The sequence below is a fragment of the Dromiciops gliroides genome, chromosome 2 (assembly GCF_019393635.1).
Source record: "Dromiciops gliroides isolate mDroGli1 chromosome 2, mDroGli1.pri, whole genome shotgun sequence".
In the NCBI taxonomy this organism is placed as follows: domain Eukaryota; kingdom Metazoa; phylum Chordata; class Mammalia; order Microbiotheria; family Microbiotheriidae; genus Dromiciops; species Dromiciops gliroides.
The window spans coordinates 87,016,943-87,037,790 of NC_057862.1; the positions used below are offsets into that span (position 1 = coordinate 87,016,943).

A 20,848-nucleotide genomic window follows, 5' to 3' on the forward strand; every position below is an offset into this window, starting at 1 on the left:
ATACCAATGAGTGTTGGGACAGGGATTATTGGCTCCAAGTAGGGAGTGGCGGGTGTGAAGAAAATAATTATTTACCCTATGAGAGAAATTATGATTAATAACCAATGATTTGGGGAGATCCAGAGTTTCCCCTTTTTCTATAGTCCTCATTTCAGAGTTGAGTCTCTTGAAGGACATTGAACTAACTCTCCTGAATCATGGTCAGACCCCACCCAAACTTATAAGGAATCTCTCATCTAAAGTGAATTATATTCAATCAAACTTGGGTGGAGATAAATCCTTTTGTCTAGATTTCCAAGGCTCTGTGTGGTCTGGGTATAGGGATAGTCTCTCTGTCCAAGAGTGACATGATGATGGGCAGAGCCAAGATGGCAGAGGAAAGACATTAAACCTAGAGCTTGATTCAACATCCAATTCAGATAGGATTGAGTGTATTGATTCCAGAAAAAAGATCTAGAAGAAGGCATTTTGTCAGAGAATGAAGTGGGAAATCAAGGCCCGATAGCTGGTTTCCTATATATTTTATATATAAAACGAGGGTTAAACTATTTAGATTTCTGTAACTTTGTAACTTTCCTCTTTATTATTTTTACCACCCTTCATTTTCCTGGGCAGGAAGTTTTAATAACCATCTAGGATAGTTTCAAGCAATAGGGCAGTGTAAAGAAGCCAGATAGAGAGTTAAGAGTCTAGAGATTATAGTCTTAGATCTACCACTAATGAGTTGTAGGGCCTTGGCTAAGGCTTTATTTTTATGGGTCTCAATTTCCTTTTATCAAATTTGTGGGTTGGAATAGGGAATAGAGCAGACATTCCTTCCATTTATAGCGGTGGAAGATTACACAATTTCTAAGCAGGGAATAACCTGTGCTCCATGAAGTCAGGTAAACTGTAGTAGAAAGGAGTAATCCTAGAAATGAGAAAAAATCAGGAGGACGGCTTAATTGATGACTCACTGGTGGAAGTGTGGGAGATGCAGCTAAGCCTAAGGTACCAAAATCCTCTTTGTTCAGTTGTTTCAGTCATGGCTGACTCTTTGTGACCCCATTTGGGGTTTTCTTGGCAAAGATAACACAGTGGTTTTTTATTTTCTTCTCCAGTTCATTTTACAGATGAGGAAACTGAGGCAAACAGGGCTAAGTGACTTGGCCAGGGTCAGACATCTAGTAAGTGTCTGAGGCCACATTTGAACTTACGAAGATGAGTCTTCCTGATTCCAGGTCCAGCACTCTATCCACAGGACCACCTAACTGTCTCCCCCACCCCACCCCTTTTTAAGCACTAGGGATACAATTTCTAGTAATTGACCACAGCAGTATTTCCATGTGATATCATCTTTCTTTTAATGGATTTCTTAGACTGTAATTTTAAAAAATTTACATGATATTGGAACAGATGACGCTGGCATCGTTGAGGTGACTACAATTCTGGGAGAACCAGTCTTTATGAGAACACTCCCTTAGGTTCTTTTCATTCCCTGTACACTGGACATTGTATAGGGAAATGGGTCCTGAGCCTTGACCAAAATAAGCATTTCCTGGGGCAGAAATAGCTGCCCCACAGCCCAGTTGTCTACAGACCACCTGGGCATCCTGTAGGTCCCAGCTGTCATCACAAACCGTCCCCCATTGTCCATCATGGTAAACCTCCACACGACCTTCACATCTGTTGGAGGAAGCCACCAGTCTCAAGGTGGTGGTATCTGGAAGAACAGAAATAACAGGGTATTGAGTACTACAGGACCATGACCATGATCAACTGTTGGCCAAAGCTCTCTCCTCAGGCTTAACAGCTGACAATACATGATGCATCTGAAAAGCTCATTACTTCCTTCTGAGTACTGCTTGTGAAGGGGAAGAGACAATGAGTGAAGCATTAACCTTCTCAAAATGCTTTCTCCTTGGTTTCATCCTCCCAATAACATCAGTCAGATACAAAGTGCAGGAATCGCCCCCATTTTACAGATAAGTGAGGCCTAGAAAAGTTCAATAAATTTCCCCAGGTCAAGCAGCTAGTTAACATTAGATCTAGGACAAGAAGCCAAGTCTTTCCACAGCTAGTCCTATGCTCTTGTCATTACATTGTCTTCCTCCCAGATAAGACAAAAAGAGGCAAATATGCTAACATTTGGTGTATATTTATATAGCATAACCAGTCTCTAAACCATGGCCTGCAGGCCATGATAATGTGATTTTGTGGAGGGAAGTTCTCTACTGCTTTTTGTGTAGTCAGATAATACAGGATTATAGGACTATTTAATTCTGGGGCAAACAGATGCATATATTGCAATCTCTCCTGATGCTGTTCCTGAGTATACTCACTGATGTTTATGATTATCACATTGAACCCTCAAAAATGATGAATTATGTTCAATATCCTCTTCCTAAAATGGCAAGGGAGTGAGTAAAAATGTTTGGATTTTTTTTTTCACCCAAATGGTTAAATTTAAATAGGGGTGGGACACTTAAAGGAGGAAAATTCAGTTACATGGAGAATTCACTTATGCAGGATAGCTCATTCTTCAATGATAAGGTGTTAGTAATGTTTAGTCCCCAGAATCTTAATCTGTTTTAAATTAGATATTCCAATTTACCTTCTTTGTAAAACCAAATTCACAGAACCACAGATTTGGGTATTTGGATCAAATTATTTGATATTGTTTGTAGTGACTTTAGAAAAATGTAGTCTAATACATATCCCCAAAAAGAATCCCCACTATAACATGCTTGATAAATATTCATCTCTCCTTGGCTTAAGAACTTCCAGTGACTGGGAACCCACTACCTTTGGAAGTAGCCCTTTCCACTTTTGGGTAGCTCTGATTTTTAGGAATTTTTCCCTTACTTTAAGTCTAAATTTCTCTTGATGACTCCTGCATGTTTTTGATAGTTCTGCCCCATGAGGCCAAATAGAATAAATCTAAACCTCATCTACACATTGGTTTTTCATATACTTGAAGACAGTTATCATGCCCTCCCTTAGTCTTCTCTAGGTTAAGCACCACTATTTCTTTTAACCAGCCTTCATTTGATATGAACTGGAAGTTTGGCATCATTCTGATTAATGTGTCAATGACCATCCTAGACTGTGTGCTTGGAACTGAATAAAATTTTCCATATGTGGCCTGACCAGTTCAGAAATATGCAGAACTATTCCCCTTATTCCTGTAAGCTATACTTCTCTTACCATTTTTTGGGGGGTCTGCCTTATTGTTGGCTCATGTTGAGCCTGTAGTCCACTAAGACTCTCAGATTTTCTTTTCAAAGGTGAATGGACATTTAACCATCTTACATTTGTGAAATTAATTTTTAAAACCCAAGTATAACACCTTACATTTCTCTTTATTAAAATTTTGGTCTTCATAAATATGTGGGAATGTTATTCCCTAGAAGGAAGTCTTCCAATTCAGAAATGGAGAAGACAGTAGGTAAAAGATGATACCTGAGCAGATGACACTGGCATCTTCATAGTGGTTGCAGTTGTGGGAAAACCAGCCTCTGTGGGAACACTCCCACAGATGGTATTCATTCCCTGTACATTGTACATCATCCATTGCAATGGGTCCTGATCCTTCTCCAAAATAGGCATTTCCCAAGGAAGAAATAGCTCTCCCACAGTCCAGTTGTCTACAAACCACCTGAGCATCATTTAGGTCCCAATCATCATCACAAATAGTCCCCCACTTTCTATCATGGTAGATTTCTACCCGGCCTTCACATCTGCTGTGGTTGCTCACCAATCTCAAGGAACCCTCTGGAAAACACATTGAGAACATATGAATTACTTCAGTTTTTTTCTATTTTCATGTTGATTGATCAGGGACAACTCTTCTCCAGGAAGGTTTGGGAAGGATCTATTTTCCAAAGGGTGTATGAGTAGGTGAATTATTTCATGATTTTTCCAACCTTCTGCTCCATTTTGACTGAGAAGATGTGGCTTGGGAGGGGGCAACCTGCACATGGGAAATGAAGGGGATTCTCCAGTTTCCAAATTTAGAACCAAATGAAAGGGAAATACAATCATCAGTAAGGGATGACTAGACCAATCACAGACCAAATAAATAAGAGAAGATAGACATTGAATGATTTACCCCATCCAAAATATTTGACCTGAATGTATTTTACCTTTGTGGACAGAAACATAGGAAGCAGAAAACCCTTGATCTGTAATGCTGCCATCAGTTTTAAAAACTACTGTCATTTGGTTGGATTGTGATGTTAGTGCATGGACAGGACCTCTGCAGAATCTTCCAAATGAAGGAGCCTCCAGGGAGCCATCAAAAATCTCAATGTAATCGTATTTGCAGGAATCCTCAAATTCCACTCTGTGGGACAGAAAACCAAGATGACAAACTGTCCTGTTCCACTCATCCCAGTTACATTTGAAGCCTCACTAATATTAGAGAATGGCAGGGCTTCCTGTAGCATGCTTTGGGAATGTCTTTCTTAATGATTCTCACTGTCATACTCGCTGTTCTCTCCCATGTAATGGGAAAAATTTCCTAGCAGTTATTCTGCAAGAAAAACAACAACAAACCAATGACTTAATTGAAAATATTTCCCCAACAGTGTTTTCACACAGGCAATACATTTAGAAGAATTCTTCTTAGAACATGGGTGTATATCATTTTAAGCAATTAATGCTTTGCTGAAAAGATGTATGTGTTACATCATATTTTTTAGACATCGAATGTTTTCTATTTAAATGACTCAAAGTGAATAATTTTATAAAATTAGTGATCATTCTTTAAATTAATCTGTTGTGTCAATCCAAATTTTCACAGATTAGCATTGCTTATGGTGGGTTTGCCTATCAAGGAATCTAGAAATGAATTGAAAATACTCCCAAATTACATTATTTTTGTGTTGATCAAAGAATGTATTCCAAATGATGCAAGTGTCCCAGGAATCCCACTGGAGCACATCTTTGGATTCTAAGGCCTTGTTCTTCCTCTCTCTTTACCATAAAATACTACTCTACCATGACTAGGTGAAGCATTGGCCAATGATGGAAGGTTTAAAATCAACCTTCTGAGTTGTCAACAGGTTAAGTTGTCAAACACTAATTTTTCAAAAATTGGTTTATTGATGTTTTTAAACTTCATTGTTTTTCTACACTACAATAGAATTTTTTCTAGAAACACAGAAATACATTTGAGAAAAAAACATATTGGAACATTGCCTATTTCTGACAGTGTATCTTATTCTGTACCTTTATAGTCTACCTAACTCTTTTTACCGGGAAGAGGGAGAGAGGTAATGAGCTAAGTGTTCAAATAAGACTGCTACTCAGTAAAAAGAAAATGCTTCATAGGGATTCCTGCTAATTTGTATCAGTAATTAGAACTATTGAAATATGGATCACAAAGTATAAAATCACTTGGAAACAGGTTTCTTCTTTCTTAAGAGGCATATTGCCCCAAGGGGCAACAGCCGAAATATTGTTTGGACAGCTGATCTAGGCAGGAAATAAATATCCAGAGCCTCCTTTCTCTCTCTCAGACAAAATTCCTTCATTTCCTCTAGCTTCAGGCTGGTTGGTAGATTTCTTCCCCCTTTCATCCCTCCTCCTTACCCTATGGTCCTAAGTAGCAGTATTTCTGTGTTACCAGCATCTTGCAAGGACCTGCCCATGGGAAAAATGACACCTGATTGGAGGTAAGGGTAATGAACCTCATACTAAGAAAAGGCCTGTCTGCCTAGCTCTGAGTCTTGAAACATCATAGTGAGAAAGGATACCCATATCTTTAGCTATGAGTCAGAAGCTACTAGCCTCAGCACTTGGATTTCCAGACTGAAGCTGAAGCTAAAAGATATCTGGTTATTGAGGAGGTATGATACTACCAGGCAACTTACTGGACTGACTTACTGGAAATCATCAAAGACCAGAATGATTTGGAAATCTTTGGCCACTTCTATTTCCCAGATGCAGTTCAGAAGGATAGGATAGTGCCCAGGATAATATGGACTGGTAAATGTTCCACTAGAATTGACAAGACGGCCCCCACAAATTACCTCCCTACCTGAAAAGCAGAAAGAGAAAAACTATTATTTGTGAGAGATTGAAATGTTAGATTGGTTTTTCATGTTGGTTATTGACTCTCAGACCATCTGTTCAGTTCCTGCTGTAGCCTTGACACATATCAGTACATACAAAACCTTACAGTTATGGTCTTTAATGTTTTATTGGGAATCGGTACTTAACTGGTGTCCCAGTTCCCTGTGGGGTGCTACAGAGTAAGTCTCTGTTCCCCAGAGAATAAAATTCAAGGATGGCTTCATAGTGAAGAATTAGTGCTGATTCTTGGTCCATATTTCTATGCAAAAAAATGATCCTCATAGTGTCTGCAAAGAGTACAAGATGATGCATAACATATATATGTCCTTATGCATTTTGAGAAGCCATTGAAAGGACTTTTGCTTTAGACATCTGATGCCAAAGACAGTTTCCTGTACATCTTTAAGACATGCCACCTGTATTCCAGACTCCCCATCCTCTTCCTACCCAAACTAGACACTGGCCTGAACCTGGGCTCTAATTGGTGAGTCTTTATCTAATCTAAGTACTGGTCCACCATCCCACTTCCTTGGCTATTTCTAATGCATGATGCCCTCTGCTTCATCCCTGACCTCATTCTAACTCTTACTTTCTGGGTATATTGGCTTCCCCTTTTAGGAGGTAAAGAAGGAAACACACATTTTAAAGCACCTACTATGTACCAGGCATTGGGCTAAGTGCTTTACAAATATCACGATGATCGTGTCATTATTATCTCCATTTTACAGTTAAAGAAAGTGAGGCAGACAAAAGTTAAGTGACTTGTCCAAAGTCAAACAACTAGTAACTGTCTCAGGGCAGATTTGAACTCAGGTCTTCTTGACTTCAGGCCCACTGCTCTATCCACTAAGCCACCTATTTTTATAATGTAAGTTCCTCCTGGAAATACTTATTTGTATTTGTACCCCCACCATTTAGCACAATGCACTGCACATAGTATGTGCTTAATAAATATTTTTCATTAATTACCAATTCATTTCTGGTGGCCTAAGTGAGAAATAATGATACACTAGCAAAAGAGCATTAACTATGGTGTTGGAGATGAAAGGCCAGCTTTGTTGAGTCAGATTTGCCTTAATAAAAATAATAGTAGCGGCAGTAGTATTGGTAGCAGTGGTAGTGGTGGTGGTGGTAGTAGTAGCAGCAGCAGCAGCTAATATTTGTATAGTGCCTACTATGTTCTAGGCACTATGTGAAGAGCTTTATAAATATTATTTCATTTTATCCTCACAATAACCCTGAAAGGTAGGCGATATTATTACCCCCATTTTGCAGATAAGGAAACTGAGGAAATAGAGGTTAATTTATCCATGGGTCACACAACTAAGTATCTGAGGCTGAATTTGAATTCAGGTCTTCCTGACTTTAGGCCCTGCGTTCTAACTACTCAGTCACCAAGCCACTCATTTATAAACAAATTTATAAAAGTTATTTCATCAAATTTGGAACTAGAAGTACCTTTAGAGATTCCTCCTTCCATCTTTTCATTACACAGGATAGGAAATTGAGGCTGAGGGATGTTAAGTGACTTGGCATAGGTGATAAAGCACAGTAGAGGCAGAGCAGAAACTAGAATCCAAGTCTCCTGACTCCCTGTCCAGCATCCTCCAATTCTATCACTGGGCCTTAAAACTGTGTAGGTGTGGGGGGAAACCCCAACAAAACCTACCAAGTGACAGATGATTTGAATCTGGATCCAGTGGCTTCTCTGGAAAGCAAGTAATATCAACATTAGATAATTCAAATTTGTATCCATGGAAGCAATAGGAAAATAAATAACAAGATTCTAGATCAGTTTTTTTTCACAACTTTCAATTTCAACTCAAACTCATTTTCCCTGCTCTGAGGCCAATCTCCCCTCAGCTAAGGGGTGAACCTCTAAACGGTAAACCCAGGCCTTTAGTGCTGCATTCCAAAATCTGATTTTGATGGGTACATTAGCAAGCAAGCTGTCTTCATTTCTCCAGAATTTCTAAGTGGGCTTTTACAGCCAGTGCAATTGATTCACATCCCCCTCCTCCTTCATGCTTTCATCTGCAATAACAAGCCTAAACAGTTACAAGCTCTTAAAGGCAACTGACCCTTCATGCCACTAAGTGAATGTGTCAGCAAGAGACAGGGGGCAGTTTATTTCTCCCTACAAAATACAACTTCTGACATAAATGGAAATAATAGCCGCCACTTAAAAAAATGTCCAAGTGTCAAGTAAGGGGATATGTGGAGGTGTTTTGGAAAACATACAGCACCTCACAAGCAGGAGGCACGGCAGTGGTGTTATCATTTTTTCCTACCTCTAGGTTTCCTCAAGTCCTTTTCTGCTAGGCATGACAGAATGAGGAGGGTCAGAATGAAGAGGCTTCCTAATGGTGACATGATTGTCACTGAACCGACTGAGCTATCCAAGTCTTTTATACCCACTCTGTATTCATAACCATTGAGGGTCATGCCAACTATGTTTTACTTGGATTAATCTGTGTTTGACATTTCTAGATAAACTATGTAATGGGAGCATGTGAGAGAACCACAGATGTACCAAGTGTTATTTATGGCCATTGATTTTGGAGTACAAACTCTGAGGTGACTCTTCCAAGCTCAGTCCTTGTGGTATGGCTATTATACCTCCCTGTCAAGGTTCTAGGGATAACACTGATGGATGGGCGTGGTCTTTGTAATGTTATGGCTTATGAGCCTCCACTGCTGTGTTTCCCTTTAATATTTTCATTTGATTAAAAGATGTCATGTCTTTCCAAAATAAACGACCCTAAGGAAAAAATGGATGATCTCACTCTCTCCCTCTCCATAGTGCAGAAACCCACCAGGTCAAGTTATTACTTGAGTTGGAATCTGCTTGACTGAAGTTGGAGTGATAAGGGTGGGATTCAAAAATTGGGGGAGGAAAGAAGCAGAATGTCAGTGAAGGGAGTCATTTGGGAAGTCATCTAGTCCAACACCTTATTTTTTCAGACAAGGAAACAGATATTGAGTAGTTACTTGCCCAGGTTCACACACAACTAGTTAGTGGCAGAGCCAGGATTAAATTCTCAGTCTTCTGATATCCAGGATTAGGGCTCATTCCACCCTTAAAAGTGAAGGCTGGTCTTTTTTTCTGGGTGAATCAAGGGGTTATAGAAGCTCATATGCACCTAAGGTTGGCTGCTCCCATATCTAGAGCCTGAGCATTATCATTGCTCCTTAAGGTCCTTCTTGTGCCTTATGAATAAGTTTTACTGAGTTATATTTCCCTTAATAAAGTTATCTGGTTGAATTTGGAGCTAGGAGTTTTCTTGGAAACCCCCCCCCCCCGCCTTCAATCTCTTCATTACACAGATTAGGAAAACTAGTTTGAGGAATACTAAATGTTTTCTCAGGTCATAAAGTCCAGTACAGACAGAGCAGGAACCAGAACCCAGATGTCTTGACTCCTAGTTCAATATCTTCTCCATTCTCCTACTGTGCCTTAAGATTAGGGAAAAAACCCAGCAGAACCTACCAAGTGATGAGGGAAATGAATTTGGGTCCAACAGCTTTTCTGGAAAGAAAGCAACACCCAAATTAGGTAACTCAAGTTCATAGACATTGGAGCAACAGGTGAATCAATAACAAGATTCCAGATCAGGATCTTTCACAACTCATAAAATCAACCCAAACTCATTTTCTCCCAAGTATATCCATTTCTCTGCTCTCAGGCCATTATCTGCTCAATTAAGGGATGAACTGCACACTCTGGTCTAAATTCAGAAGTCTGGTTTTGATGGGTATGTTAGTAAGCAAACTGCCTTCATTTCTCCAGAATCTCTAAGAGGGGCTTTTATAACGAGTGTGATTGATTTACATCCTCCTCCTCTGTCATCTGTAATAATAAGCCTAAGCAGTCACAAGCTCTTAAGGGCAACCAACCCTTCATGGCACTAAGTGAATGTGTCGCCAACAACCAGGGAGATGTCTTGAAGGGCAGTTTGTTTCTTTCTACAAACATACTTCTCCTGACATAAATGGAGTTAACAGCTCCCATTTAAAAAATATCCAAGTGTCAAGAAAGGGGATGTGTGGAGGTGTTTTGTAAAACATACAGTGCATCACAAGCAAGAGGCATGGCAATGGTGTTATTATTTTTCATACCTTTAGGTTCCCCCAAGTCCTTTTCTTCCAGGCATGCTAGAATGAGGTGGGTAAGAAGCAACAGATTTCCTAATGGTGACAGGTTTGTCACTGAACTGACCGCTATCAAAGCTTTTATATACCCACTCCATATTCACAATCCTTGAGGGTCCTGCCAACTCTGTTATTCTTTGATTCTTTTCTGCTTGACATTCTAGATAACCAGGGAAACCGGATCATGGAAGAAAACCGCAGATATGCCCAGGGTTATGTGTTGCCTGTAGCTGTCAAAGTCTTTTCTTCCTTTAATACCTCACACCTCTCCATACCCTCTACATGCAAGTGCACATGGGCTTATACACATTTGCACATGGAAAGCTTCTGCACTGTGGAGATAGGAGGGAGTTAGTGTAACCACCTTTTTCCTTTGTGTCACTTATTTCAACATGATCAGAAGTTGCTTCTGGAGCCCAGCAGTCTGGGTTATTACATGAACCTTGGGTCTATTGACCTAAAGTTGGGGTAGCATTCAAGGCTGAAGGGGTAAAGGAGAACTAGAAAGTTAGCAGAGGAAGGGACTTTAGAACTCAGCTTGTCCAATGCCTTCACTCTTCAGATGCAAAGGGAGACCCTGAATGGGGATTTACCCAGGTTCACATAATCATTTGGTGGTGGAACCAGACCCCAGATCTGGTTCTCTTTATTTCTCTTTCAAATTTTAAATGTGAAGGCTGGCTTTTTTTTGGGGGGGGGGAGATCAGCAAATTGTATAAGGGAAAGGAACAAATATTTATTAAGGACACAATATGTATTGGGTGCTGTGCTTTACAAATTTCTAATTTGATCCTTACAAGTCTGGGAGGTAGGTACTGTTACAGATAAAGAAACTGAGGCAGACAGAAATTAAGTGACCTGCCCAGGGTCATTGGCTAGCAAGTGTCTGAGGCTATATTTGAACTGATTCAAGGCCTAGCACTCTATCCACTGTGGCACCTAGATGCCTATGATGTACCTAAAGGCTAAAATTGCTCCCACTTTTCTACCTAAAATCCCTGTCATTACCATTGCTCTATAACAGTTAAAATAAAGGTAGACTGAGGCACAAAGTTCCAAGCATGATCAATTTATTAGTAAAGTGGGAATTTACCAGTAAATAAAATCTCATTCTCCTTAGCACAACTAAGACCCTGAATGAGGAGGTCAGGTCTCTTTTATAGTTTGGGAGAGTACAAAACAAAAACAAGACTTCACAGGCAGGGAACAAGTTATGACTGTTGAAAACAGCATGACAAAATGAATGGTTACAGAGCTGGGTCACAGGAGACAACATGATTGTTTGGAAATCGGGAATGAGGGGCTAACGACAATCCCTTCCTTTCCTCCTGTCGCTAAGAAATGTTTATCGTTTGAGTCTACCTGCAAGGTTAGAGCTGGTGGACCAGATTTCTTTGGATAGTAAACCAGACATCTTTGAAGGATAGATTGGTGGTATAAAGATACTAGACCAGATTCCCTAGCATCTACCAGCATCCCTCAAGAATAACAGAATTCTGGGGGTGGCTAGATGGCGCAGTGGATAAAGCACCGGCCCTGGATTCAGGAGGACTTGAGTTCAGATCTGGCCTCAGACACTTGACACTTACTAGCTGTGTGACCCTGGGCAAGTCACTTAACCCCCATTGCCCTGCAAAAAAAAAAAAAAGAATAACAGAATTCCTTGAGACAAGGATAGAACAAGTGGTTAGCAGGAGAATTGGCTTTCTAACCTCAAATCATTACAGGCCAGCTGAATTTCTGAACTAAATTCGGAGGCAAAGAAACATGATTCAGGCAGTAAATAGGATGAAATCAATTGATTGCAAATAGGATTAATTAAAAAAAAAGTCACAGAATCAATCTGATCATTTTAGCTCCCTATATCACTTCCCGTGTATTATGGGATCAGAGAATATTAAAGTTGGAAGAGACCTTAGAGATTATCCGATGTAACCTCCTATTTTACAGATGAGGAAATTGAGCCACAAGGCCAGAACAGGTCCAAAGTTAAGTGATTTAAGGTCACACATGTAGAAAGCAGCAGGCTTGGGATTTAAAACTAAGTTCCTTAATTTAAAATCTAGTATTCTGTCCTCTGTACCACACTTTTTTCAGGGGGCAAATGTGTTGTTGTTCAGTCTTTCAGAGGTTTGAGTAGCAGTGGCCCAGGTGGGGGAGGGGCACAGGCTCATAGGAGCTAAAAAACACAACACAAAGTTTTGCTGTCTAGTTAATTAGCAAGTAGACCTGGGGTTATCTACCGACTAGGGAACAGGCCAGGCGAGTGAAGAACCTGCCCCTTCTTAAATCACCACCTGAAGGCTTGGGACAGTGTAGCCTGGAAACAGTGCCCCACTTTGAGGAGCTAAAAGTCAAGTAAAAGACAGGCAAGATGAGCAGCCTTTCAGTTTATATCTTACTCTTTGTGACCCCATGGAACACAGCACACCAGGACCTTCTATTCTCCACTCTCTCTTGAAGTCTGTCCAAGATTATGTTTGTTGTTTTCACTATCCATCCATCTCATCCTCTACCAACCCCTTTGTCAGAAAAATGTAGCATAAAAGATTCTTTATTTGGGAGTCAAGAGACCTGAATTCTATATTCTGCTCCATTACATAAAAGTTAAGTGTTATGGAAAAGAGGAGAGAGTAGGAGGAAGAAGGCAGGGGTCTAGAAAAGGAGACCAGAAATGTACCCTGGCCTGGGTGAAGGAGGCTTGAAGAGCTATGAGACCATAGGCAGGTCTCTTCCCTGCTTTGTACCTCAGTTTCCTCTTCTGTATAAGTAGGAAAAATATAGAAAAATATAGGGAATAATATACCTTAAGACTAAGAATAAAAAATAATCTCTGAGGCCTCTTTCGGCTTTAACATTCTATGATTCATTCTTTTACCTGATGAGGGGAATTTATTAGAAGACATTAGCTTATAAAATGGGCATGACTCATTATTAATTATTCACTACAGAGGGCAGGCTCCAAAAGAATTCTCTATTAAGGATCTTGTTAAGAAGTAAAGAATAAAAATTGTTGAGAGAATTGAAACTCTAGACAAATGAAGAGGTTTGTAAGAGATCCCTTTGTTTGCCCTTGTTGAGTTCATCCCAAAGTTCTCAAACGGCTAGATGGAATTGCTTGGTGTAGCTATCAGTAACTCTTTTTTTTTTTCTTTTTTTTTTACAAATAGTAGAGAATGAGAAAGATTGTGCAAAAGTAGAGAAGGGAAAGTGTCCTATTTTTTTTTTAAATGGGAAGAAAGTGGTATTTGTAAACTCCAGTCCATGGAACTAGGTGTCTATTCTTGAAAAAAAACAACTTACTGTCAGAATTTACTGTCAAAAGGAATGTTTGTGAGTTTTTAGATAAGGAAGTAGTAAACACTAAGAGCCAACAGAAACAGGTTATTGCAGACTAATGTTTTAAATTTTTAAAATAGTCTTAATTGATTGGTGGTTCAGATAAATGTTATAGACAGCATACAGTGTAGTTGCATTTTAAATTCTAAAGTCAAATGTGAAGCAACAAGTCGTAGTTAATCAAAATTACCCTTGAAAATCCTTTGAGACTTGCATGAACTGATACATAGTGAATTGAGCAGAATCAAGAGAATGTCATGCACAGAGATATCAATATTGTTTGATGAAGAACTGTGAATGACAACTATTCTTAGCAATTCAATGATCCAAGACAATCCCAAAGGACTAGTGATGAAGCATACTATCCACCTCCAAAGAAAGAAGTAATAGTGACTGAACACAGACTGAAGCATTCTATTTTTCACTTTCATTTTTTTCTTTTATTCAAGTTTTCTTCTACAAAATGACTAATATGGTAATGTTTTATATAATTGCACATGTATAACCCATATCTGATTGCTTACTACCTCAGGGAGTAGAGGAGGGAAGGGGGGATAAAATGTTTATTATTTTAAAAAATAAAAAAATAAAATCCTTTGAATTCTCCCTGAGGTAATATACAGTACTGTACCTTTAAAGTGTTGTAGCTGGAAAAGGGTAGAATCTCTTTAAAAGAAGGAAATCTGCATCCAGAGAAAATGAATCTGTCTTCTTAATTCCAGTGCCTTCCCTCTGTGAATTATTCCCTGTTTATCCTGTATATAGCTTGCTTGGTATGTATTTATTTGCATGTTGTCTCCTCCATTAGACTGTGAGCTCCTTCAGGGCAGGCATTGTCTTTTGCCTATTTTTTTAAAAAATCCCCAGCACTCCAGCACTTAGCATATAGCAGGTATTTAATAAATACTTATTGATTGATGGATGTAAGATAGTTTCTATCAAAACAGCAGAATGCAAATTTTGTATTTGACCCTTCCTAGTTAGACTATTGGTAGATCAAGAAAGTGGCAGAAACAAAGATGTCTACTCAAATAGAAGCAAAAAACAAGAAAAGACTTTCCTGGAAGGGAAATTCATGATTAAGGGAAATTACAGTTTTGAAAGTGCTTCACAGATAAGTAGAATGAATTATATCAGAGAGTGATAACACCATGATTCAACTGTTTCTTCTGCTTAAATTTGAGGTTAAAAAATGATACAAAGAAAACAAGGGGAACACATTAGGGACCTTTCTGATGACCAGGAAATCTTGGAAATCCTGCTAAGGCTGTTCCTTTAATTAGATCTATTAATTCAGGTGGGATGAATCCACTATCTGTGGGTATGATGAAGAGATTCTTGAATCCCACATCAGAAGGGCATGTTTACATTGTGAGAGGCAATTGGGGACCTGAAAGCGACTTGGAACAAGAATAAATTAATGTCTCCATCTTATGCCGAGTCCAAGGCATAGATTCATCAGGTGGATTAAAAGTTTGTAAACTTTAAAGAATTATTTCTCTCTTAAGAATATATAGCTAAATTCATGTAAGTTAAGTACACGGTGGAGTGGAATTTGTAAATTATGGGCCACTGAGCATGGCTTCCATTTATGGATAAATTCTAGAATGAATTTTCTTCCCCCCCCCAAATAAATTTTCGATGTCTTTTTTTTCATCACTATAGTGTTCTCCAATATCTCTCCCTCTCTTTCCCTAAGAGCCATCTCATATAACAAATAGTATTTTTAAAGAAAAAAATAATAGAAAAAGAGGGGAAATAGCATAAAAGATAAATACATTTAAAAAATCTAAAAATATATACAATTTGTAACAGGTATGGGCCTCCTGCTTCTAGGCATGGGTAGGAGTGTCTTCTATGTCTTCTTTTGAGCCAGGCTTTTTATTTATGATTTTGCAACATTGTTGTAGTTATTGTGTATATTATTTTCTTGGCTCTACTTACTTTACTCTGTATCAGTTTGTGCAGATCATAGATCTTTCATGCTTCTGAATATTCATCACATTAATAATTTCTTTCTTTTTCTTTTTTGTTGGGGCAATAAGAGTTAAGTGACTTGCCCAGAGTCACACAGCTAGTGTCAAGTGTCTGAGACAGGATTTGAACTCAGGTCCTCCTGAATCCAGGGCTGGTGCTTTATCCACTGTGCCACCTAGTTGACCCGGGGGGCAGCCCTCGATTCAGGAGGACCTAAGTTCAAATCCTGTCTCAGACACTTGACACTTACTAGCTGTGTGACCCTGGGCAAGTCACTTAACCCTCATTGCCCTGCCCCCCCCCAAAAAAGAAAAGAATACATTTCTAAGCAATAGCTGTGAGATGTATATCATCTTCTTGCCTTCCAATTATTTTTAACAGTATGATTAATGTTAAAGTTAATATTAAGGTTTCACATACATTTCGAACATATTTAGAAATATGGTATAAGGTGTTCTAAGCCTAATTTCTACCAGACTGCTTTCCAATTTTTCCAGATTTTTTTGTCAAATGGGGAATTCTTCCCTATGTAATTTGTGTTTTCTACTTTATTGAACACTGGGTTATTGAGTCCATTGTTTCTTGTTTTCCCTTGTTAGTCTGTCTCATTGTTCTACGTCTCTGTTTTTTAGCCAACACAAGATTGTTTTGATGACTTCTGCTTTATAATGTAATATAAGCTATGGAATTGGGTAGCATGGGTAGCAACGCTCTATCAGGCACTCCACCCTTGGAGAATAGGATAAAAGAATGAAATGGGAATTCTTCTTAATAAGTGTGTTGTTGTTGTTTGGTTGTTTCAGTCATATCCAACTCTTTGTGACCCCATTTGGTGTTTTCTTGGCAAAGATTTTGGAGTGGTTTGCTATTTCCTTTTCAGCTCATTTTACAGATGAGGAACTGAGGCAAACAGGGTTAAGTGAGTTGCCCAGGGTAAGACAGCTAGTAATTGTCTGAGGTTGGATTTGAATTCACATTTTCCTGACTCTAGACATGACACTCTATCTACTGTGCCACCTAATTGTCCCCTTCGTATGTATACTTTGGGTAAAAAGCAGCATAATATAGTGGAAAGAGTGCTGTAATTGGAGTCTAAGCATCTGGCTTTACTATTCATTGACTCTAAATAATGAGAGGCAGCTGAGTAGCTACTAGACCAGTTGGCCTGGAATCAGAAAGAACTGACTTCAAATCTGGCCTTAAGGCACTAGTTGTGTTGCCCTGGGCATGTCACTTAATCACTGTCTGCCTCAGTTTACCCATCTGTAATGTAAAATCAGGATAGCAACAGCACCTACCTCCTAAGGTTGTGTGAGGATAAAATGAGATGATATTTGTAAAGTATCTGCAATACTTAAAATGCTAGCTGTTATTATTAGCATGAATAATTATCAATATCTCATTAATCATTTAATTAATTAATTTTTGGTGAGGCCGGATTTGAACTCATGTCCTCCTGACTCCAGGGCCCGTGCTCTATCCACTGTGCCACCTAGCTGCCCCTCATTTATTTATTATTAAATAATTGTCAATGAATGCTTACAAGTGTGTAAGGGGCTATCAAAACTATGTTTTTACTCAACAAGGCATAGATGCTTGTAATACCATTTTTTATTTCCTAAGTTATCATCAGAGAAGGAGGCAGAAGTTGTCAGAGATGAGGAAAGCACAGGACAATGGACAGAGAAGGGCTTTGGAGTCAGAGGACCTGGATTGAAGCACTGCCACCCAGGGTTGCTTTTCCTGAAAGATCATGGGCAAGTCACTTCATTTGCAATAGACTCATTTGCAAAATGAGGAGGCTCATCCAGATGACCTGTGAGATTCATTTCATTTCCACACCTATGATCTTTCTTATTTTGGCTTACTTCTTCGGCCCATTTTTTAGATGGCTGACCAATGAGACTTTTCATAGCAAAGGAAACAAGGAGAGCTAAAAAACCCCAAAACAAACCAGCCTGTTGTGGTTTTTTGTGCCATTTACATGTTGCTTTTTTCTATACACAATAAATAGGTCAAACAGGACATGTAGGCAATAATGAGTTGGTGTTTCTAGCTTGCAAGTGCTGTTTACTGGAAGAGTATGGAGATAGTTTATTACAGAAAGAAGCCTGAATCTTTTATACACTGTTACTGAATATCTTCTGAAAAGCAAAGAAGAAAAGTGAGAGAAAATTCTTACTACAGTCAAGTATGATTCCACTTAATTCCTTCAAGACACATTTTAGGTAGGATGGCAGTCCTAGACCTGGAACATTTTCCTTAAGAAAAAGAATGAGTTAAAATGCAGATTTCTTTCCACTTCTGGGAAGCTATGGTTATATTTTAGTTGTTTTTTTTATGTACTTTTTCCAGATTTCCTGTAATGCATACTAGATCCTGGAAGCAATCTGAGAAAAAAAGCACATGAGCTCTTGGCATACCAGAGGAAAGACATCCTTGGTCACTGTTTGTGTGTTTTACATTTTTTTGTCTCAAGTTTTATGTAAATGACAAGCTAATAATTACTACATTCAGTTGGCTGAAAAGTAGGGTCAGTTCCATGAAAAAAGAGGAAAAAAATCCAACTGTGGTGGAAAGAACCCTGGTTATGAATTTTTCTCTTTTTTTGGTGGGGCAATGAGGGTTAAGTGACTTGCCCAGGGTCACACAGCTGGTACATGTCAAAGTGCAAGGTCAGATTTGAACTCAGGTCGTCTTGAATCCAGGGCCAGTGCGTTATCCACTGCACCACCTAGCTGGCCCATGAATTTCTAATCTGCAGCCTCTTAACTGTAATTTTGGATGTCACCTCACCCCTCTGGGCTTCTTCAATTTCTTCCTATGTAAAATTAGACCTGATGAGATGTAAAGTGCCTTCTAGGCAACTAGGTGGTCCGTCTACTAGGAGGATTAGAAATTAAGGATACCTTGAAAACCTAAGCAAATCAATCAATCACACATCAACTGATGTGCCCCATCCTTCCAATGTTAATTAAGAGTGCTAGACTTGAAGTCAGGAAAAGCTGAGTTCAAATCTCATCTTAAACACTAGCTATGTGAACCTGGGCAAATGACTTAGCTTCTATATACCCAGTTCCCTCATCTACAAAATGACAACAGGGAGGTTCATATTTACCTCTCAGGGTTGTTGTGGGGAATCAAATGAGATATAAAGCAATTTCCAAAGGTTAAAGCATTATATAAAGTTGTTATTTTCTGTGATCAGTTTCCATCCTCAAGACTATTCCTTCTCTGGCTCTATGTTGTCCTTACTCCATTGTGTCCCAGCTCCATTTAGGAACTCACACATCCCTTTTTCTGTGGCAGAATAACACCCCTGGAGGCACAACAATTTCTTAGAGAAAATGGGCTTCCAAAATACGGATTTTTCCTCCAAACTCTTTTCAATTGCTCCACCACCCACTGTAAACTCACATCTCTTCAACTACAAAAATGCTCTTCAATACCACCATCTAGGGTGATATCTTCCCCATTCCAGTGTTGGTCCTAGTCCCTTCCCTACACCATTCCTTTCATCCACAGTCCTCTTTCTTGTTAATAGACAATAAAAACCATCATTCCTTCGCTGTTCAACCACAAATTTAGTATGAATATATCACTGATTTTTTTCCTATTCTTCTGTTCTCTCCTACAGGAGAGTATAATTTACTTGGTGGGGGGAAGCCAGGGGATTAGTTCCTAGGGCCTCAATCCAGCTCTTCCTACTTTGCTTCTCCTGAGTTAAGTTCTCTTGACATCTTTAGCTCTTTTTTATCTCTCAATAGTCTCTTTCTTCTTTCACCCCTTAGATATTTTTTTCTCTTTGCTAAAAAATAAATCAATAGTCTCTAAACTTGAGATAATTATTTTTGCTACTTATTCTTTTCTTGATAATTGTAGTTCTTTGCCTTTCTTATGCTTCCATTTCTGATATTAGCCAGTCAGATCTGTTCACGTTATTTTTCCTCAGTAATACATTAAATGAATTTTTTGAGTGTCTACCTTTTTTCATTATTAGACCCCATAATAGTTTATTTCATGAATACCATTGCTTCTTGGAATATATCATCCTGTTCCCTATTCTGATTTCTTGTAACTATGGAATAATCATGTTATTCAATTTGCCTTTCTTTCATATGGGAAGGACTTTCTTCTGGCCATTTGCAAAATTGTTATTGAAATTATTAAAATTAACAAGTAGGTCTTAGAGTTTGAAATGAAGCTTTGTTTCTGGTAAAGAGCTGTGGATTCTCTTGATTAATGCTTTGTTGTCTGTATTTAGAAGTTTTAGATGGTTTTCTGGCATTCTTTCTTGAATTAGGGTGTTTGTGTTAGGGTTTGTTGTATTCTTCTGGAGACCTATGATCCTTAAGTCATTTCTGTGTGCCACATCCTTAAGGTCAGTCACTTGAACTCAGAATTTATGTGTTGAATGCTATTGCCCCTGCCAGTTTCCCCTTTCATCATCCAGGTGTTATTTGTTCACTTTCCTTATTATAGTATTTGTGAATCCTACTTTGGTTTTGCTTTGGGGGTTTTCTCTTTTTTCTTCTGATTTTTAGGGTCTTGTCTATTGTTTTTCTATTGTTGCTTTTATTAAGGTTTTTTCTCATGCTATCTTTGGGATTTTGGTCTTTGATCTCTTGTATTCCACACTGCTTACTCTCTGGCTTCTCCTTTGTCTCTGGTGCCAGAGACTGCTGAGACTGGGACACTGAGATTACTCTGCTTTACTCTGCTTCCTCTCCTGGGGGATATAGAGTTCAGTGGGACCTTGAGTACCCTCTAGGATGTGGAACTCTCCAAAGCTAGCTGTTCTCTCAGGCTCAATGCAGCCATTTGACCATTTTCATTTTCAGTTCACTAAATTTCTTTTACTCTTTCTCCTTTCTTTTATTGGGCTGGGTAAAGTAAGTGTCTGTTGCTTCTTGAGAGTTAGGGAGGGAGGTATTTGGAGAGAGTCACTGAAACTGCAGGGGAGCCCTACCTAGGACCTGGCTCTGCACAATTCTTTTGTTTTTGTTTTGTTTTGTTTTTGTGAGGCACTTGGGGTTAAGTGACTTGCTCAGGGTCACACAGCTAGTATTAAGTATCTAAGGACGGGATTTGAACTCTGGTCCTCCTGACTCCAGGGCCCGTGCTCTTTCCACTGCGCCACCTAGCTGCCCCTCTGCACAATTCTTTGAGTTATCTCTGCTTAGGGTTTGTGAAGACAGTTGTTAGGGAAAGCAATGAATGAGCATTCCAAGTATTCATGTTCTCCCGTGATAATTCCCATGAATTCTTCTTTACCTAGGGTTGTTCTTTTTCATATCTTTCAGAATCAACTTTAATTACTTTG

The 20,848-nt window shown here is 39.0% G+C and overlaps 1 protein-coding gene across 1 annotated transcript in view; it reads right to left on the minus strand.

Moving 5' to 3' along the window:
- LOC122738328 (deleted in malignant brain tumors 1 protein-like) overlaps window positions 1–7,683 on the minus strand; it is a 32,992-nt gene extending 25,309 nt beyond the window's left edge. The window contains 5 exon segments of the mRNA XM_043980375.1: window positions 1,381–1,792; window positions 3,442–3,753; window positions 4,125–4,324; window positions 5,869–6,022; window positions 7,516–7,683. Of these exon segments, the coding sequence (XP_043836310.1) occupies window positions 1,381–1,792; window positions 3,442–3,753; window positions 4,125–4,324; window positions 5,869–6,022; window positions 7,516–7,537 (1,100 nt within the window). The 5' untranslated portion in view covers window positions 7,538–7,683.
- Between the last annotated feature and the right edge of the window lie 13,165 nt (window positions 7,684–20,848).